The 22,340-nt window shown below is 42.8% G+C and overlaps 2 protein-coding genes across 8 annotated transcripts in view; both read left to right on the top strand.

The window, feature by feature from the left end:
• The window catches only part of LOC116692974 (myocyte-specific enhancer factor 2A), a 42,668-nt gene extending 40,498 nt beyond the window's left edge, over positions 1 to 2,170 (top strand). For all 3 annotated transcript variants that reach the window (XM_032521633.1, XM_032521651.1, XM_032521642.1), the window contains one exon: positions 1,196 to 2,170. In XM_032521633.1, coding sequence (XP_032377524.1) covers positions 1,196 to 1,493 — 298 coding nt within the window. In that variant the 3' untranslated portion in view covers positions 1,494 to 2,170. The remainder of the gene's footprint in view (positions 1 to 1,195) is intronic.
• Positions 2,171 to 4,917: 2,747 nt separating this feature from the next.
• mctp2b (multiple C2 domains, transmembrane 2b) overlaps positions 4,918 to 22,340 on the top strand; it is a 40,128-nt gene continuing 22,705 nt past the window's right edge. For 2 of the 5 annotated variants that reach the window (XM_032521611.1, XM_032521579.1), the window contains exons 1-4: positions 4,918 to 5,053; positions 15,201 to 15,775; positions 19,713 to 19,763; positions 20,747 to 20,864. In XM_032521611.1, coding sequence (XP_032377502.1) covers positions 15,260 to 15,775; positions 19,713 to 19,763; positions 20,747 to 20,864 — 685 coding nt within the window. In that variant the 5' untranslated portion in view covers positions 4,918 to 5,053; positions 15,201 to 15,259. Of the gene's footprint in view, positions 5,054 to 5,126; positions 5,148 to 5,172; positions 5,193 to 5,601; positions 5,650 to 15,200; positions 15,776 to 19,712; positions 19,764 to 20,746; positions 20,865 to 22,340 lie in introns of those variants that run through there. The other 3 variants (XM_032521592.1, XM_032521601.1, XM_032521586.1) reach the window with 3 other exon arrangements.

Here is a 22,340-nt window from a genome sequence, read left to right as displayed (position 1 = left end):
GTATTAGGGGACCACTAAGGTCTATATAAAAGAGACTTCAGATACAGTATTAGGGGACCACTAAGGTCTATATAAAGAGACTTCAGATACAGTATTAGGGGACCACTAAGGTCTATATAAAAGAGACTTCAGATACAGTATTAGGGACCACTAAGGTCTATATAAAAGAGACTTCAGATACAGTATTAGGGGACCACTAAGGTCTATATAAAAGAGACTTCAGATACAGTATTAGGGGACCACTAAGGTCTATATAAAGAGACTTCAGATACAGTATTAGGGGACCACTAAGGTCTATATAAAAGAGACTTCAGATACAGTATTAGGGACCACTAAGGTCTATATAAAAGAGACTTCAGATACAGTATTAGGGACCACTAAGGTCTATATAAAGAGACTTCAGATACAGTATTAGGGGACCACTAAGGTCTATATAAAAGAGACTTTAGATACAGTATTAGGGACCACTAAGGTCTATATAAAAGAGACTTCAGATACAGTATTAGGGACCACTAAGGTCTATATAAAGAGACTTCAGATACAGTATTAGGGGACCACTAAGGTCTATATAAAGAGACTTCAGATACAGTATTAGGGGACCACTAAGGTCTATATAAAAGAGACTTTAGATACAGTATTAGGGACCACTAAGGTCTATATAAAAGAGACTTCAGATACAGTATTAGGGACCACTAAGGTCTATATAAAGAGACTTCAGATACAGTATTAGGGACCACTAAGGTCTATATAAAGAGACTTCAGATACAGTATTAGGGACCACTAAGGTCTATATAAAAGAGACTTCAGATACAGTATTAGGGACCACTAAGGTCTATATAAAAGAGAAAAGCATCCAAAGAGCAGCATGTCATAGGACCTATAAAACATGATTTATAAAACATGCCAACAATAATTAGGCTATTTTAATAGTTTAGTATTCTGTGCAAAAAAGGTATGTATAAAGGTTTTAGGCCGCTCTTCATGTTATTGAAGAACCAGTTTAATATGCAACTTCAGTTTATGCAATACATGTAGTGGGGGGGGGGGGTCCCTGCTCTTTTAGTTGAAGGGTCCTTTGCTTAAAAAAGGTTTTAGACCCCTGGGCTAGAGACCTGTTAGTTTCACCACTAGGTGGTGCCTTTGCTCTGCAGTCCCAGCCTCAAAGCGTCCTCTTCCTCTGTCCCTCCATCTGTAGGTCCATCAACACCAACCACAACGTCAACATCAAAGCCGAGCCGATCTCACCCCCCCGTGACCACCGCAGCCAATCAGGGTACATGACCCAGGTTCACGCCCCTCCCCATCCTCACCCATCCACCAGAGCAGAGATGGGGAGGTCTCCTGCAGACAGCGTCTGCTCCTCCTGCAGCTCCCACGAGGGGGGCAGCGACCGCGAGGAGCAGCAGCAGCGGCTGGACTTCCACATGAGTCGCTCAGAGGGCAGGGAGAGTCCCACGCTCAAACGCATGCGAATGGACAGCTGGGTGACATAGACACCCTCACCGGGGCGATCGCAGGAGGGACACTGTAATGCAAATGGAGTGTGGATTGTGTTGATGTGTTTCTGTTATTTTCACTTTCAGTTATCTTTGTTTTTTATGTTTCTTTGTGGACAGATTTCTGTGGTCGGAAGCGCAATTATGGATCTTCAGTGATCAGATAAAACACAACACGACGTCCTTTTTCAAATACAAATCATTTAAACATCAGAGACAATAATAATGTGGGTCCAAGTGCAGTACAATCTGTCATTTTCTTATTCAGTGGGATGGAGTACTTTACACAGAACAATCAGAAAAGTCTTGTGGCTTCATGTTTTGGGTAGCAAAGCAGTGAAGTGCTTCTGGGTGGGGGGGGGGGTGTCACCTAATTCATTTCTGATCTTCTCAGGGTTTGAAACATTGAACAAGTCCAACATGGAAGTAATACTCCCTGCACATCATCCCTGTTAGTCCTATTTATAAAAACACTTAATTTATATCAGCCAAAGCAATGTGCTGTTTATATGTTGTTTGTGTTTGTTTTTATATTGTGCACAGAATAAGACAATTTTCAGAGATTTAAAACTGAAAGCCATGGACACTTGTTCTGTATGTACTATACTATGAAATATGTCATTACTGTTTTGTATATACTATCTTTAATATATATCACTTTTGGTGTAACTATATATTGTTTATCTGTGTATTGTATCTGCTTGGGTGAGATATGATACACCTCCACCAGATTTGACAAAAGTATATTTTTGTGGATGATTGCCATATGCACATGACGTTGTCCTTTCCTTGAATCCAGGGTCTCCAATAATATACTGAAAGAGAAATGCTAGAAAACATTAGTTATTGAACAAAAGACATATAGCTCTTCAGAAATAGTTTTACAAAAGGGATTTACTATAACAGACACAGACAAGACAAATGGCATTAGAAAATTATAAAAGTTTCTGATTTTGTGCGATAGCCTCAGCAGGGCTACATCGGGCCAGGCTGGTAAGGTGAGGGGAGCATACGTGAGCTTACATAGGACGAGAGGAAAGCTACTTTATTAATATCAGAACAAATCTCCTGTCACAATAGTCACGGAGAAACACACAAGAACAACGTTGTACTTCTATTGTGTGTTTGGTTGTGTGTTTGTACATGAGGTAACTTTCTCTTAGATCATTTAGATCCCAATGAAGGAACTAAACTAATCTAAACTTATAATATATATGAATAAAATTTGATTAGAAGTTCAAACACTGATGAATATTTCAATTCAGTTTATTCTTTGTCCCAGTAGGGCATTGTGTATGCAGTAGAAAGACATACAACACAAACCACACAACGATTTACACAATACAAACAATAAAGACATCAGCCTGAGTTGAAGAATAAATAGTTGCAGAGTTGTGTTGGAGTCAACAGGTTATGATGGATTTTTTTTGTTGACTTTAATGCTTTGTTTTTATAAAAAAAAGTGCTATTACACACGAGTCTTATCCAGCCACAGATGAAGGTGGTTAACTGAGATGTTTACATGCACACATCACTGATGCTGCTTGTCATACAGGCGATGTACATTAGTCTGACCCTTCTTGAAGTCTTGGAGATGGGAATTCCACAGCTGTGTTCTGATCCGTTCATGATTAATGCCGAGAAAGTGGAACTTGTGGGTAAGCAGGAGGCAGCACATGTGGCGAGGAGTGCAAAAGCTGCAAGAGTTACCACAGTTTGATGCATGGATGGGAAGCAGCAGTCAACTTCTACATCAGTGATGGCCGCGAAAAGATAGAGACAAAAAGAGCTGAGAAAAAGTTTTGTAACATCTGGTGTGCTTTTTTTTTTGACAGAAGAAAGGAAACTTCTTGTGAGTTTGAACAAGTACAGTATGAAAGGAATGTCATCAGAATACTTCTAAAGCAATGGTGCATTTTAATGATCCCAGCCGTAAAAAAAAAAGGTTGTTAGGTATCTGGATGTGCCGGATGCAGAGGTGAACATAAATGCTACATGTGGTGACAAATACAGATGTGCCAATCAGATCTGTAGAGGAAGTCATGTTGCTTGGTTAACGGGAATGCAAGAATGCAGCAAGAAAGTAAAAACAGAAAAAAAATCTCTGCTGAGAGTCGATTTGGCGTTTCACAGGAAGGGCTGGCATCGATAACATCAGAATGTACTGGACTGTTGTGATTGCTGGATTACAACAGCCAGCAGCAGACAGACGGGAACTATGTAGTCCAGTCTGAGGATGTACTGGGCGCTTCAGTAAAGGCCTGTGGAAACCAGACCTGGTTTAAATCATGTGTGTTGTGTGGTAGAGAACTGGAACAAGAATGAAATGACTGGAAGTTATCAGGAGGTAAGATATGAATGAAGTGGAGGAAGTTGAGGATTCAGAACACAATGTGAGAGGTGTAAGGTAACACTTCTGCTTGGTGGCACACGTCACTGCTATGTGACTGGTCTGTTGTGTGGGAACAACAGTGTGTGTAGCGGTTACTTGTGAGCCTATGAGAAGAAAAAAGGTTTTTCTTTAGCATTATTGATGAAATAAATAGTCCAGCAGTTTATTAGTTGATACCATCTCAAGTCAGTTCCTCATTTGGAACTTTGGTCGGTGATTAAAGCATCACACCTGACAACAAGGTACAGCAACAGGATTCCACCAGTTCAGACAGGAGCAAAGCAGGATGCCAAGGCCTCACTGACTCAGCACACTGAGACCTGGAGCCTGGTTACATGTGCCAAGCCTAGTGGGAATGATGAGGCCAACAGCAGTTTGACAAAAGATTATGTCTCATGCGAGCCACAAAAGACTGCTCTAGACAAAAGTCTAGCAAATACAAAGAAGTATTTTTAGATTTATGGCATATGGGACTAATTAACTCATGACTGAGCTTCATGTGGACACATCTATGTCCAAGGAACTTCACACAGTAGACTTTCATGAATACACAATTGATTCTTTCGACCACAAAACATTTTAATCATACATCCGTTAGTCCAAAAGTGTGTGAAACACCAGATTTCCAACCTTTGAGTGAAGTCATAAAAGGAAAATGAATGTATTTGAATGATCTTTTGGTTTAAGGTGCCAGGAGTCAAATGACTCATGTAGGGGTTGGATTTGCTATGAGATGTGGAAACATGCTCCAGTTGAGTGACAGCCTAATCAGAAACTGCTTTTACTTTTAAAATAAATGTGGTAGTGTTGAATAGGACAGCCTTATTAATCATACAGCGCATCACCATAATTGTACATATAGTCTTATGATTTAAAGGCTGTTCAGGTGAACACGATGTGAAGACAGACGTCCTACACATGCACTCATAAATATCTAGATGCCTTCAACGCTTTCAATCTGCTACATTCATTTTCTCTAGGCCCCTTCTCCTGGGTCTTATTTGTTAAACGCGCTCGCGGCAGGGCTTTTATTTTGAAGGGTTAATCTAGCAGCGGTGTGTGGCTTCGTGCATCGACAGTTACAGCAGAGGAGGAAGTCTCCGGAGCCACAGGTCGCTCGGTGCTCTGAGTCCTCACCGATGTCCCCGAGGAGGAGGAGGAAAAGGTACAGCTCTACTTCTTACTGTCGTTTCTGGAGGAATAAACCGGAAGGTGGAGTTACCTGTGTGGGGGGGGTCTGTGTCGGGGGTCTGTTCCAGGTGAGCCTCCTTCCTGCCCCGTAAAATGTTAGTTCTGGCGGACAGGTGAGGACTTCCACCTGAACTCTTCCTCGTGGGAGTCTTCCTCCACAGCTTCCACCTGTAGATGGAATCTGACGGTAACGTCTACAGATGGAATGGAACGTTACATTAATCTAACGTTACATTACATCTGTAGGAATATAGGTAATGTAACGTTACATTACATCTGTATATGTAATGTAACGCTAGATTACATCTGTAAATGTAATCCAACGTTACAGAGGCTGCAGTCCAACTCTTCTTAAGGTCTAGCCTAATCTGCGGATCCGTTGTGTGCCACGGGGTTTTAACAAGAGTCAGTTCTGAAGACGGGATCGAAGTTTCTAGCTGTCATGATGAGAAGAAGAGCCAACTCCTCACAGCCTTGTTGTTCAGAGAACAGCACCAGCTGGGGGGGGGGGGGGGGGGGGGGGTTGGCTGCATGCGGAATGAGAGAGCAGGCCCCATTGTGTCACCTAAGGTGGTGAGATACATTATCATCTGTATACATGTCAATATTAGGCGGAGTGCTATTATTATTATTTGCTGGATTCTTTAAATGGAAATGGTCCCATCTTTGCTTGGACAGTCCCCTTTAGTGGACAGGCCACTGTGTCTTTTTCCTCCATGGAACCAGAACCTTTGTAGATGGTGTAAGTTAGTCCACTTTCTCTACCTCTGGATGTAAACTGGAACCTCTCTAGGTCAGGGCAGCCTATTTCCCACAAACCTCCAGCATCTAGACCCAAATGGCTGTGTTGTCACTCCCAAACCCTTGGAACCACTGAGCTGACACCTCAAAGTTTGAAATCTAATAGAACTACTGTGTATATATTTCATTAATGCATTTTCTTTTTTGTCTTTTTGTGTTTTATGCAGTAAGGTTTGGACATGTCCTGTATACAAACCGCAAAGGGTGAACTAGTTTCAGGAAATAGCTTCTAGCTCTAACAAGACTGGGCTCAGCACCCCCCCTTGACTGAGAAACGTCTGTAGGACTGCTGCCAAATCAGTTTTCACATGGTTATCTGGTATTTGCAATCACAATGGCAATTAATACCATTGATTTTTAAATCATTTTAGATTTCTAGAATCGGAGAATGCAGTCTGCGAAGTGCTTTCATGGTTAACTACAGAAGAAGAAGCCAGAATCGTTACATTCTATCAGGCGTTTTGGAAAACCATTGTCTCTGTTGATTCCAATAGTGGTGACCTTATTTTAAATGAAAGTAGGATTGCAGTAACTGTAGTTGTGCATCGTTTTCTTTCTATTCTGTTCCCATCTCCCAGAACAAATACTACGGGGAGGAAGGGAGCCCGGGTCCCTGCAGTCTGGCACACGTTATCATGTGTCTCTGTCCAAAGTTCCTGGACCTATTCACAGGACCATAGGAGATGACGTAATTGGCTGTCCTCTGTCTGACAACTATTTGGTGTATCTCTTAATCCAGGTGTAAGCAACCGGGGGGGGGGGGGAGCCAGTAGACGTGATGCATAGTCTGAAACTCAGTACAAAGGAATACCCCTTTCTCCTCATTTAACAGCAATTTACTGGTAAAATGAATTATTATTATTATTATTAGGGGCGTTGAAATCAATCATTCCATCGCGATGCCGACCTGCATGATTCTGCATCGATGCGTGACAGATCATAACCCATTATTACCTACTTATGCTACTTGTTGATTTTCTGGCCATTCATTCTTTTTTTTGTTGCCTTTTGTCGGCTGCGTTCAGACTCCGCTACAGTCAGGGTTCGGGTCTTTAATAAGAGCCGATACAACAAAAAGGAGCATTCATAAATATCTGACTGCTTGAATTTGTTGATGAAGACCATATTTAGCAGTATATAACATTGAGGAGATGATGCATCGTGATATTGATTTGAATCGCTGACAGGGTCATCGTAATCGAATGGTGAGACCCGTGAAGATTCACACCCCTAGTTATTATTGTTTTAAGTTATTGTTTTTCACATTTTCATTTAAATCATTTAAATTCCTCTCTTTCTTTGCGCTGATCTGAAAATTGATTTGATCCGTGACTCTGAACTGTGATCCGAGCCGTGAGTTTCTGATCCGTTGAACCCGTACTTGAAAGTGTATAAATACCCCCCCCGTGTAAGGCGTTTAAAGGGGCTTTCCCCACCCCCATTTTGAACATTAAATGTCAGACACCGCTACAGTAAGGTAGTCAGATGGGGGGGGGGTATATTCTAATGAGCCTGCATCTGATTGGCTTGTTGATCTCATTTTTGGATCCAGTCAGCCTACAAAAAACTGACTGTGTTGTTTCATTCCACAGTGGGGGGGGGGGGGGGGGGGGGGGGAGGTTGCTAGGCACTCCAGAAACCCAAATGTGTGTGCACAAGGACTGAAAACGTGAGTTTTTCATGATAGGTCCCTTGGGTAAGGTATTATAATTAGAAACATGTCCTAATATACAGAGTGGGGCTCGAATGTTTGGGCACCCCAGGTAAAAAATTGTATTCCTGTGCATAAAGAAGCCAAGAAAAGATGGAAAAATCTCCACAAGGCATCAAATGGCAGATTAGACATTGGTGTTGTATGTCACAAAAAATTGGATTTAATTTCATCATTTACACTTTCAAAATAACAGAAAAACAAAAAAAAGGCGTCTGCAAAAGTTTGGGCCCCCCGCAGAGTTTCTAGCAACCCCCCCCCCCCCCCACCTTTGATGCCTTTGGAGATTTTTCCTTTTTTTCTTGGCTCTTTATGCACGTTAATACATTTTTACCTGGGGTGCCCAAACTTTTGAGCCCCACTGTATATATTTCAACACATTATATGTGTTTTAATAAATAGAATTATAGGCTTATTTAATATAAGTTTAACACATATTTACATTTCTTTTTTACGTAGCCTACTTCGGAGCTCTAGTTTTTCCTCCATTGTGTCCGGGTTGCGGTTGCAGTTGGTCCGCTGCTGTGACATCTGACTTCTACTCCACTGGTTGCTTGTTCATCCGGATCTAGGACACCAATCTGTTTTTTGGCCCTCTAGCTGAATTTCTCTTAACGTAAGAGGGTCGGATAAATGACTCAAATGTGTTGACAGTGAAGTTTTTCAGGGTTTTTTGGACAAGGTTGTCTGCGCTGCAGAAAGGAAGGATGCTTGGGCAGAGGCACCTTGACCTGGGGGGCTCTGCGTCACGCAGGATGGGCTGGCTCTCAGAGCCATGCCATTTGCTTTAGAAAGTTGAACAGAAACATGTTTTTCAATCAGGACTTGATTAAAGTGGAGTTCTCCCCATTAGAAAATTGGAATGGAGGCAGGTCTGACCACATCTGGCCAGCTGTTTAGTCCAGGTTAAGTCTGGCTGACCCCTCTAGCTTGACTGGCAGTCCAAATGAATGTTATGGCCCACTCAGCTGTGTGGCAACTTGCTTGTATTACATAACACATACACACACACATATATTGTGTTACATAATTACTCCAGAGCACTGTTTACCGGCAATGGACTGTTACCTACGGTATTACACAATTTAAGTATTACTCACTTTAGTAGTACTGTATACATGGTTATCATGGTCATTTGGTTCTCCCATGATGCTCTCTGTTAACCCTTCCACCTTCCAAATTTGACACAGGTCATGTAAACAGCATATACCGTTTGGATATTCCGAATAAGGCCTTTTTCCAGTTTTGGCATATCTGATTAAGACGTGGACATCCATGTCTTAATCGGTATTATTCGGGTTTTGGAAGCATTCTTTGGACATGTAAACAGCGCAGTCAAGCCTAACCTTTTTTGAACGTCCCATCCATTCCAGCCTTTACCAGCTGAGTTTCTACAGAGCTGATCAAGACTCTCAGCTCCACACAACTCTCCCTGGATGTCTCAGTGGGACTATGTTCAGGAGATTGTGGCGTCCGGTGACTTTCCGTCGCAGAACCTCGAGTTAAGATGATGACCTCTTCTGGAGAGTCCATCATGTTCTTTAATCCTCCGTGTCCTCCTTGGCTACTAGTAACTGCGTGGAGGAGGGGTAGGAGAGCAATAACGGAAGTCTTGTATCATGTGGCTGTAACAGTGGTGTTGTCATTACTTAGAATTCCTCATGTAGAAAACAACACATTATAACTTTCCGAATGGCATCTCAGTCTTGGTTTTTACCGTAGTTTATAGCCTCTGGCCTGTGTCCGGCTTACGGTCAGCTCTGTGCACTTCTATGGCAACCAACAAACAGTTTGCAAGGCTGCAGTAGAGATGCATGCCCAGAAAAGAAGGAGAAACACACCTAAACCTTTTATGAAACAACTGAATATGAACATGTTTTAGATATCGCAGTGCCGACCCTTTCGTGCTGGTTGAAAAAATAAAAGAGGGAGGCTGTGTCGGGACAGTCGAATAAATCTGCCTGCAGTCAGTTACCAAAGTGTGCTTGAGACCAGTAGTGTCATGTAGATATTGGCTAGAATGACTTTGCTGCAACCATGTAAACATATTAGGCTAAAACATTTGCTAAATGCTACCAACCCATAAACCCTTGTCTCCTGGTTGCTTAGTTTCTGGGGTCATACACTTATCTGCCTCCTCCAGAAATCGGTTGTAAGATGCTCTGGCATGAGTGTCAAGTAGCGAAATACCAATCAGACCACCCCCCCCCCACTCTGACATCTCTCCATTAGTGCATGTATACAGGTACTGAGGTACTTCGTCACCTGACGCCTGTAATCTGAACATTCCCTCTGCTTTTACTGTTTTGTGTCTCCACTGTCTCCTGAGGATAATATCTGCTCCACTATGTTCCCAACTCTGACTCTGTGGACTCTGTCTGCCTGTAGTTCAGCGTGGACAGGTAGCGTCCAGTGGATTCTTGCAGAAAACCACTTCCTGCTGAAACAACACAATGAGTTGAAAAGGCTAAAACACGAGGTGGAGTTGGGTAATACTTCTCTCTTGGTTTGTCACTATGAGCAGCACTTTCACTTAACTGTTAACTCAAGCCGGAGCATGTCGAAACCATTTCAACACAAGTAATCTGTTGTCACACTCGTGGACCTGATTGTATAAAATTGTGTACCTGACATAAACTCATCCTCTCATTCAGCCGTCGCTCGAGTAATAGATGTGCAGTCGGCCTATCGGTGGCCGTCGTCCTGTCTTTCAGCCTGCCGTCTCACTCGCCCTCACACTGATCCAACGGTTAATCCTTGTATTTGGGTCAGGTTAGACAATTCTGAATGTAGGATATCTGAGTCTTTAGTTTACACATATTCTCCAAACTAGATATAGAGAAAAGTGAATGTAGACTACTTCCTGGGAAAACTACTTTTTATTTATTTAACCTTTATTTATCCAGGTAAACTGTTTGAGAACCAATTCTCATTTACAAACATGACCTGGCCAAGAGGCTACAGAAATAAATAGGAACATACTGTACAACTTTACATAGTTAAACACATGACACATAGAACAAGCAACCGAAGACTTCAGCCCACCTTTAGCTATAACTGGTGGAAAAATATTGATTGATTACCTGCTGCTATGGTTTATGTTGTAGTTAGGTATCGGTGTCAGAGATTAGATGTCACAATTTAGTATTCCACATTTTCAAGCTGTGTTTTTCAGCATCTTTTTAACGTCTCTGGAGATTTTGGAAACAGTGATTGTTGATCGGCCACCCCCCGCCCCGTCTTCCACCACTTCCCCTTACCAGCTGATACCGTGGCAGGTCATCTGTCACAATTAATGACAACACGAAGTATGAGCCCAGTAAGAGGCTTAGAGCTCAACGCATTAATGCTGCATCACTATGTACACCGGCTGCTTTATCTGTAAAGGGGGGGGGGGGGCGTGTTTTACATAATGAGAGTCACTGCAGTGGATGCTCTGTAAATGGGTGGTGGATGACTCGGCCAAATACACACCCGGGTTTCAGGACCAGGTCATTAAAGACACTGAAGTGGCTGTACTCCCGTCCCTCCATGTTCTTACTGACACTCACATTAGGCAAATCTCCAAAAGGTGGACAGGATACTTGTACAGTATAATGCAAAACAGTATGAAGGTGCAGAATATCATAAATACACTTCCTCCGTCACACTGCGTCAGAGGTGTGGTTTTAGGACATATACGTTTGTACTGTTATGTGCTGTTGAATTTATTTATTAATAATTATATCCCTAAGTGTTAACTGAACCTGTGTCTCCGACCTGTGTGTCCCTAACTCTGTTGTGGGACGAGGCTAACGTCTAGTGAGAGATGTTCTCGTGTGGCCACATAAAGCAACATTGACAATTTAAACTCAATCTGAAATATACTGAAGAACTTTCTAAATGCAACACTTTTGCCCCCATCTTTCTAACCCTAACCATCCCCCAGAGACTGAGCGGTGGATCAGGGATCTCTAGGCGTTTGCAGTTTGTCATTTTTGTGTGTTTTTACGCCTCTGTTCAGCGACAGCCAGGACCAGAGGCGTATTTTTCTTCTAAAGCACGCTTGACATCGCTTAGAGCACCTTTAAGACGTGATTTATAAAGTCGTGCCAACAACTATTAGGCTATTTTAATAGTTTAGTATTCTATGCAAAAAAAGGTACGTATGAAGGTTTTAGGCTGCTCTACACATTATTGTAGGCCCAGTTTAATTTAACTTCATTCCATACTATATATGTAGTAGGGGGTCCCTGATCTGTCTCTCTTTAAGTTAAGGGGGCCGTGGCTGGGAAAGGCCTTCTCTTAGCTTCTCTGCTTCATTTACCCGTGATGTTTTCCAGCTCATTTCCAGAAAAACTTTTAGAGTCTTGTTCAGTCAGGACAGTGTGTCCTTTAATCTAAGACAGTTTGACATGTCCCACAGTAGGAAACACAGGTGTAGATAATGAAATGAATGATGGGTTCCATTCTACTGCTTCAGTTTCAGGATGCTGCGTTGATGCTGGTTTCTTTCATTCGTACGTGTCTTTGGTTTTTTAACTGCATCGTTGCACAATTATGTAACTCTGGCACTTTTTTCATTGCTGTGAGTATTCCACTTTAGGTACTTTACTTTAGGTATGTTTCTTTTGGTTTCTTCAGGTTGCTTATTGCATGTGTTGTTTACTCTAGTGTTTTTTCTTTTTCATGAATTTCTTGCTCACAAAATAAAAAAAGTTCACAGAATAGAGAAATATTTTTATTATTAGCAACACGTGCTTTTCCTACAGTCCACATGCTGTGGTTTTATGGATGCATCAAATAAATATGGTAGAGGTCAAATTTCCTGCTAAAATCAGCTGACATTTGATCTTGAAGAATGACTTATTATTTTAAGATTATCGTGGGCAACATAGGTTATTCATCAACGTCCAGAAGGTGTAATGTTTGAACAGAATTTGCCTTTCTTTCCTTTGTCCGCTCCTCCTCCTTTGCTCCTTCTGTTCCATTCCAAAAAACTGATCTTGGATATTACTGATATCTGCTGTAATAAGCTATGGTCTCTGACATTACAGTAAACATGTGTAACTTAGACACCTGTTTCTAAAAGGAGAACTGGTGTGGACTGCTAAAACAATGAGATATGTTCTGTAAACACACTGAGAGCTCACGTTACAGGCAAGGCACCCCTGGGTGTTAGTGACCATTTGCCTTAGAATATATAATATAGTATGTATATTTTTGACTAGATAAGAGTTAGATGAGAACTCTTGATGTATGCTAACATATGAAGCTACAGCCAACAGATCGCATAAAGATGGAAATGAGGGCAATCGGCTAACGGAGCTCAATAATTAGCAGACATCTCATTTGTTTAACCACACGTTGTGATTTTATGGTGGGTTGTGTGCCTGTTTCTTGGCCCGAGACTCCAGGAAGTGACTATACCTGGGGAAGAAAAAGGTGATTTTGTGCACATCAGACAAACAAGATACATCTTGTTTAATTGAGGGCTTGAAAGGCGCTCCCTTAGTGCAGGGCCAGGACAGCTGCCTCCAGTGTTTATGCAACGCTAAGTCAACCGGCCGTGGCTGGAGCTTAGATAGATAGATAGATAGATAGATAGATAGATAGATATTTATTGATCCACAAAAAAATGGGAAATTACAGTGTTACAGCAGCACACAAAATATACATACATACAATATACATGAAATAATTATAATTATAATAACAAAATATAAGAATAAAAATATAAGAATGTAAGAACAAATATTTAAGTATATACAAGATGGGAAAAAACAAAACAAAAATGTGCAGCTTTTGTAAATATGACCCAGTCGTGCCGGTTGCCCTTATTGTAGTATTGTGTGTCTCAGAGTCTCATCTACCCCCAGGATGACGTGTTGAAGAGTTTTATTGTCTGAGGTAGGAATGATTTCCTGTAGCGGTCCGTGCGGCATTTAAACTGTCGGAGCCTCTTTGAGAAGCTGCTCATCTGTTGGACCAGTGTGGGGTGGAGAGGGTGGTCAGGGTTATCCATGATAGATAACAGTTTGTTCAGCGACCTCCTCTCCACCACAGCTTCAAATGTGTCCTGTTTGCAGCCGATCACGGAGCCAGCCTTCCTGATCAGTTTGTTCAGTCTGTTTGTATCGCTGGCTCCGATGCTGCTGCCCCAGCAGATGACGGAGGAGAACAGAGCACTGGCCACAACAGACTGGTAGAAGGTCTCCAACATCCTGCTGCACACGTTGAAGGATCTCAGCTTCCTCAGGAAATAGAGTCTGCTCATCCCCTTCTTGTAAACAGCAGTGCTGTTGACCCTCCAGTTCAGCCTGCTGTCGATGTTGACACCCAGGTATCTGTAATCCTCCACCATGTCCACGTCACTTCCCAGAATGCATAGGGGCTGCGGAGCCGTTCCCTTCCTCCTGAAGTCGATCACCATCTCTCTGGTCTTATCCACGTTCAGCAGCAGGTGGTTCTTACCAGACCACTCCACAAAGTCACCCACCAGTGCCCTGTACTCCCCCTCCTGTCCATCCCTTATACACCCAACAACTGCAGAGTCATCAGAAAACTTCTGTAGGTGACATGACTCTGAGTTGTACTGGAAGTCTGAGGTGTATAAGGTGAACAGAAAAGGAGACAGCACAGTCCCCTGTGGGGCCCCCGTCCCACTCACCACCACATCAGACAGAACACGGTCCAGGCGGACGAACTGTGGTCTGTCTGTCAGGTAGTCAGTGATCCAGGAGACTATGGACGCACCGACACCCATCACCCGCAGCTTCTCACCAAGTAGCTGAGGCTGGATGGTGTTGAATGCACTGGAGAAATCAAAAAATGTGATTCTTACAGTGCCGCCACCACCATCCAGGTGCAAATAAGCTCGCTGCAGAAGATAGATGACAGCGTCATCCACTCCCAGTCGAGGCTGGTAGGCAAACTGTAGAGGGTCCAGAGAAGAACTCACCTGCGGCCTCAGGTAGGCCAAGACCAGCCTCTCCAGCACCTTCATCACATGAGATGTGAGAGCCACTGGGCGGTAGTCCTTAAGGCCAGATGGAGTCGACTTCTTGGGGACCTTCAACAGATCTGAGAGAAACGTCAAGATACTTTATTGTCATCGTATGGATGCAACAAAATTACGTTGGTAGCAATTAATGCAGCAGTAAAAACAAGAAAAATACCAAAACATACAATACACAAAAGGCATTGCACATACAGAAGTGCCCATGAATGTTTGTAAAGTTTAGTTTAAAAGTGCAGAAAGCTTTTAGTTTTTCTAATCTAGCTCTCTGCAACTGAGCAAATACAGTGTTATTAGAAAGCATATGTCCCATAATGTCCAACTATTGCCTTAAATAACTTTCCCCATATTTTATGTCTCTCATTCCATGGGGGATTTAAGGGAAAATGGTTAGAGAGTAACAGTAATAGGAAATGGTTATTTGTTTCCACATATACACAGCCATCCTTTAATGGTTGCCATTATCTGGTGGATGATGGAGCTTTATTCATGTCAGTATTTTAGTCTGATCGCAGCCAGTTGGGATTGTTTGGAATTGTACGAACACTGAGGAGTCTGTCTGTAGATGTATCCCAGCGTCAGACTCTGATCTGTCTGTATTTTCTACTGTAGCTGTCGGTGATGTCCATCCAACCCTCTCTGACGCAGACTGACTGAAGCTCCCTCCCATCATGGACTCCAAGAAGCCTGGCATGCTGCGGCATCTCCGCGAGAAGATGATGCCACACCTCCGGAGAGACAAGACGAGCCTCGGCAAGCACCTGGTTCAGCTCGAGCACGCCATGGACCATAGGATGAGCTCCTCCGTGCCCGACATGAGGAACATGAGGCAGCAGGAGTATGCTCCTGTCTCCTCCAGCAGGCAGCCCCAGCAGTACGACTCTCCCAGCTACAGCAACCCCTCCTCCCCATTCGTCAGACCGGCCCAGGGTCTGGGAGTAGGTGGGAGTGGCCGGATAATGGGAGTAGTTGGTGGAGGAGCGGGGAGAAGCGTGCCTGCAGACTGCCCAGACTGGGCTTCCTCCCACGAGTCCTTCAGCAGTCTCTGTGACGAGGAGAAGAGCTCTCCAGAGATGACCTGCAGACCCCCCCGAGGCATGGAGCCTGAGGAGCTGGCCCTGCCCGAGATGATGACCGTCTACAGCCCAGACCCTCCCTCTGTGGAGGTGTCCCAGGACAGCTCACAGGTACACACTCATGCATTTGAAATGATGAATGTTGAAAGTGTAATAAAAAGAACTCATTAGTACTCCAAACACAAGCACATATCTTTATGGGTGGTGGCATGCAGGGAGAGATTTTAGTTTCCAATTATTGGCTCTTACTTTTAAGTTTAATTTAAAGCTTTTGTAAAATCATTAACTGTGAGAACGCCAGTAGAACAGGCTTGTGTTGTGTTTTGTTTACCTGGGACACACAAGTAATGAGATCACTTATTTCTAACGAATTGGCTGGTTTATTGTCCAATGGCGGGTGCGAGGTGTCAGGTGTATTTGCTCAGGACGTACTAAGTTTAACTTGGAGGAAGTGGATATTCCCGGTCCCTCCAGCGGCTCTGGGCTGACTCCGGCTGTCTGTGTGTTTACACCGCCATGCATGATGTGGAAGGACTCATGTCTCCGTCCTCATGGTCCCATGGCCTGTTCATATGTAGCACACAGTACACCTTAGTCATAGAGAATTAAACTTTCACTGTACTGTTAAGGGTAGAGATAAGAGCAAGGACACATCATCAGAAATACTTTCATATCTGAAATATGAAGAAAGTTTGAATGATGATCTGCAGCTGTTAATTTGTCAATCGTGATGTATAAAATCAGTAGAAATCAACGGGTAATATCAACTTTTGTTAAGGGTTTTTGTATAGTCCAAGGCTCCTATTGGTTTTGTGGTAATTTGCTGGTTCTGACAACTATATATATATATATATATATATATATATATATATATATATATATATATATATATATATATATATATATATAGAGAGAGAGAGAGTTGTCAGACACACATAAGGACATGACAAGTATTTCACACATTGTGTGTGACATTTCCTGTAACATTACGTCTACTTCTCACATCCTTTGCCAACTTCTTCCACAGATGCTTGAGCAATAAGTGTCCTCTCTCTGTCTGGATAGGGTCTAGATCTTTCTGTAGATAGGGTCTTGCTTGCTCATGGGCTACTGGTTTGTGAGTAGTAGCTTAATGAATTATTGACTGTTGGGCCCGAGAGGTAAAAGCAGCTGTGATAGCATCTCTATTATTACATTCAATGGATGTAGCACATTATGCAGAATGGCCTTGCATTCATTGGGACTCCCTGTTGGACAGGTTGTTTGGGATCACTCAGTTAACAAACCCCACCCAGGTGTCAGGTAGGTATCAGCATACCTGTCAATCATGTTTCTCACTTTGTGTAGAAGTCATTTTTAACAGTACTTGAATAACCCGCTTGCTAAATTGTGAAGCTGTCAGGAATCTGTCCCTGTTTTAATTATCCCTTATTCCAAAAAAGTTGAATCGCTGCGCAGCATCAAACTATCTTCTGTGAGTTTGGTCTTTCCCAAATAATGGATCGAAACTTGACACCGACTCAAAGAGACTGGCGAGGTCCGCGTCTGTATACCTTCATGATGTAACGTTGCCCTCGGTTACATACAGAACAAAGACTGACCGTCTTTTCATCATGTTTGCTACTGACGTAGATCAAAGTTCACAGTTCAGTAGATACCCGGTGAAGTGGATGACACTATGAATTAAGGAAACGATTGTCCCATATCATCTCCACCTATATTACATTCAGCCAGCAGCTGTCAGAGAGATTTCTGCTTCTGCCAAGTCGCCGTGTCCCTTCACCGTTCACAGCAGGATGGCAGTGCTTTCCTTACTTTAAAGGAGGAATAAATACGTCTTTAAAGAATAGTCTCTAATGTTAGATTTCTTTTTCTTTTTCTAAATGTTGTGTGCCTGGTGTGATGTGGGTGGAGTTTAGATGAGAATGGGTGTGGCCAGAGTTCTCCACACACGGAAATAGATGAACCAAATGTGTTGCTGACCAGTGACAGCAAACAGTGAATGTTGTTTCATGACTTTGCAGCCCACCCTTGATGGTCTTACATGACATTTGGTACAGTAAGATCTAACTTACTGAAGTTATGTACACACCAAATATTTACATCTCTTCTGAATCCTTTTTCACGAAATCAAGAAGAGTAACCTGAAACGTCATCACTTCTCCAGGGAAATATCTCACCAATTATTGGATGGATTGCCATGAAATATGTACAGATATCCATATCCCCACCTACAGTAGATAATAACTAATCCCTTTGGTTATCCCTAAGCTTTGCATCATCAGGTACTTCATGATCAAACACCTTTTTAAAATGACATTCTTATTAACTCTCAGCTCTACTTTGTGTTAAATGCTGATTAGCAAAGGTTAGCATCCCAACATAACATGCTCTAACAGGATAGGAATGATGACCTGCTAACCATCAGCATGTTAGCATTGTTATTGTGAGCATGTTACCATAGTGACATTAGCATGTAGCCTCACAGAGCTGCCAGCGGTTGACTTGTGTTCCCCTGAACAATAAACTGGACTGGACTGAAAATACAACACTACGACTGTATCTGAGGAGACTCGGTCCTTTGGGACACTCCTGAGGACATTCTGTGACAGCTGTCCTCTAGGGGTCTGCTGGGGTAGTGGCTGATTAAGAAGTTCTTGGTTGCCCCCTTGGCGCCGTGGAGGAGGAGGTGGGAGACAGGAGGATAGTGGCTAAATGATGCTCCATGATGGACGACGGTGGTCTTACCTTCCTGCTGCTGTCAGACTACAATCAGCACCGCTCCCAGTAGACCACATGGCACACACACACACACACACCACACACACACACACACACACCACACACACACACACACACACACACACACACACCAGACTGATAAAACGTGATTCTCTTTACTTTTTCATTTATTTATTATTTTACTCTCCCCCCCCCCCCCCCTATCCCTTGCCACTGCAACAGTGGGATTTTCCCATTGTGGGAATAATAAAACATTTTGAATATTTAAATCTTGAATAGGAATAATATAATCAAGTTGATTTGACTTACTGTACGTCATAGAACATTATGTGTGAACCAGGAAGTGAATCGGTTGGTTTTTCCCTTGGGGCCCCAGGGTTTGGTCTCTTGAAGTGGTTGAACTAATTGAGAGAATTTCAAAAACACGTTGCTACAAACAGGAAAATCTTTTTTGATACACTGACTTTTTGTAGATTCATATTTTACACACCGGACATAACCTTCCTACTGGTGGGGTGGCAGTAGCTCAGTCCATAGGGAGTTGGGTTGGGAACCGGAGGGTCTCTGGTTCAAATCCCCGTATGGACCCAAAAAGTTGGGAGCGTGGATTGGTGGCTGGAGAGATGCCAGTTCACCTCCTGGGCACTGCCAGGTGCCCTTGAGCAAGGCACCGTACCCCCCCGACCGCTCAGGGCGCTGGTTCAGCTGGCAGCCCACTCACTCTGACATCTCTCCATGTATAGTGCATGTATAGGTCCTGAGCATGTGTGTGTATTTCAGGCCTGTGTGTGAGTACTAACAAAAAGTGTGTACACAGAGTGCAGTGCAGTAATTTCCCCATTGGGGACTAATAAACAAATTATCAATTTTTTTTTTTTTTTTTTTATCTACTTAAGTGGCCAGTAATAATTCTGTACTTTTTATTTTTCCACGCTACTTTTTCAAACTCTAATTGAATTTCGTTCCTCATGGCAAAAGGCTCTGTCCCTCGAGGTTTAGAGTCCACATGGAGTTAAAGGCTCAGGATTGTAGTTGCTTTGAACTTAACAACAGGAAACACGAGAGAGCACAAAAGCAAATTCCTTTTTTTTTCCTTCTTCATTACTGCGGCCTGTAATGCGGGGCTGTCCCCAGGGGACAGGGGGTTTGATAAATGCTCAGAGGATTTGTGCTGGTGGTAGAAACACTAAAGAGTTCAGTTCCTATACCATCAACTGATTGAAAGCTCCCTCTTTTATCAACTGTGACTTTTTCATACATCACATGATAGATTGTTGAAATTGCATTTCTCCTTCTGTCTCCGCAGTATGATAACGATTCCAACAGTCACGGGTTAAAAGAAGGGGACAACCAAAATGTAAGTACCTCTATCCGATTTGAATGGGGGTTCTGTGTTGCTGAGCTGATATCATTTTAATATTCTGTACTTGGATGTCTTCTAAGGATTTTTCTCCCAGATAATAACATCATGCTCAACAGTTGAGTGTGGGTGGTTTTATCCTGATCTATGTGGTTGAAAGACAGTAGCAAAGTTTAATTCCAGATTATTGTGTATGCTCAGGACATGACGGGACAGCGGGCCGTGTGCTGTTCAGTGTGTCATGGCGTTTGGGACGCTGAGCCGGGTGATTCCAGGCGACAGGGGTTTATTCCCTGAAAGATGCTTGGTTTGGTAGAGAGGCTTAATAGTGATTAAATAATCCATTGCATAGACAGCATGCAACATTTCCATTGGGTTTGCTTTTCATAGTGTACCAACAGTAATACTTAATATATTTAGTCACGACAGTTGATCGAAAAAGACATAATGCAACAGGTGAATTCCAGTATGTGAAGATCCTGTGATTCTGAAATGAATAACTGAAAGTCAATAGGAAACAACAGAGCTTAAGTCATACGTAACAATATTGTGATAAAAAAAGCAGCTTTGGTTTACAGGATTGGTCAAAACATTTTTATTTGACCTCAATGATATCACTAGAACTGTCCCTGTGTGCTGCAACCTCAAACGACAGCTTGTTGGGACTTTAATAATTAGTAGCAAAATAATAAAATGAGACTAAGGACAAATATACTGAATGGTGAATTCTAAAAAAAACTAAACAAAATATATAACTAGTGAAATTACAGAAGTTGGAAATGAAATATAAAAACATGGAAATGTATCTTCCCTTTGGCCCTGGTATTTTTAAGAAAAACCTGTTACGGTCTAGTGGGCTATTAAAGAAAAAGTATGGTTGTAGAATCTGTACTAAAACACGAAGTCTGGACGTAATCAGATTCACTAATAGTAATATATCAACACTAATATTGTGTTGGTGTGTGCGTGTGTGTGTCCAGCGTGAGATGGGCAACGAGACTCTGAGTGTGTCGGAGAACATCAGGGATCCTCCCAGGTCCTTCCTGCTCACCATCCACCTGAAGGAGGGACGCAACCTGGTCATCAGGGACCGCTGTGGTAAGAGCCTCGTCCCTTCTAGTACTCTACACACATCACCTCACTGTCGACAAGAATGTATGTTGCATCACCTTTGTGCATGATGCATTAAAACAGGGAAGTTACAAAGGGAGAACAATTTACATATGATGAATTTCATAAAGGACATCTTGTGTGTAATCCTGTCGTGTAGTCTGCAGAAGCTGGCAGCCGGTCTGGAGCTCAGAGCTCAGAGCCGTGCAGTACAACAGTACAACAGTACAACAATACAACAGTACCCAACACAGTGCAGGTAGAATGGTAAGATGTACTGTAAGGCGATAGTATGCAAACAAACCTAAATCAACAGGATCTTCAGCAACCACAAGGAAACATGAGGAGTTACTGGTCAGGACAAGGAAGCTGGCTCAATGCAGAGCAAATAATACTTTACACTTTAAACACAATAGCGTGGGACGTTTTCAATCCATCACACCATCCTCCTGTCCTAAATGTGAAAGTGTTCGGTGAACACTGCCCTGCTAGTTTGTTCCATGTACTGTAGAGTAGAATCAAGAGTCTGGGTTTGTAGCTTTTTCCCATGATTCCTCTGCTCTGTCCTTTTCGAAGAGTGTTGTGATGTTTGAGCCGACCAGAAAGGCCATGTCCTCTGCTGGTGCCGCTTGCATTGACCTCACTTTGTGTGTTTAGCCTTGGCTCATTAATGAAGGCCAGGAGCGTTTGTTTGATTACACGCAATGTTGTCGGCTCCAGTGCTAAAGTCGCCCAGTGGTTGACTTCAGCAGCTGGGACAGGAATGCACACGGCATATTAGAACCTGCCTGAGCCCCACCCAGCACTCATTACTCCAGGCCTTTGACTGCTTGGAAAGTTTTGGGATTTCATTTCTCTCTCTCTCTCTCTCTCTCTCTCTCATGTGGCTTTGTATTTACACAACCATGCTCTGGGTGAGGCTAATGCAGAAAATGAAGTGGAGGATCAAGGCGCAGGAGGTTTTAGTTTCCCCTGCATTATTGTTAAGTTAGTCTTTTAAAAGCAGTGCGTAAACAACCTTTTCATTTTTTCTGTTTGATCAGAGATATACCCTGCATGCGTAGTGTATGCTGCCAGCTGTTTGCTGATGGACAACACTGGTTGGTTATGTAATAGGTTTGTAATGTGTTATATTGTAACAGCAGAGCCATAGAGAACCAGGCATGATCATAGAGGACAGGGAAGCAGAGGAGTGGATGCTGGTGGTCCATACGCTGTGTTTGGTGGACTGCTGCCCTCAGCTGGCTGATTGACAGAACAGCCAGATGTCACAGATCATAACTTGGAGTGAAAATAATTTGACAGTTTGACAGAGTATTATGCTGCATTCTGAATCCTGGTAGAGTCACGGTCACACACTGTTCTCTCCACGTACAGTAGTCATAAGATACAGACAAACACAAACGGTGTACAGCTGCTATCACTTTTCACATTTGAAGCTAAAATCTGATTGGCTGTTGATTC

This window comes from Etheostoma spectabile, chromosome 1 (genome assembly GCF_008692095.1).
Source record: "Etheostoma spectabile isolate EspeVRDwgs_2016 chromosome 1, UIUC_Espe_1.0, whole genome shotgun sequence".
NCBI classification, from domain to species: Eukaryota; Metazoa; Chordata; class Actinopteri; order Perciformes; family Percidae; genus Etheostoma; species Etheostoma spectabile.
This window is presented reverse-complemented; position numbering and strand designations above follow the sequence as displayed.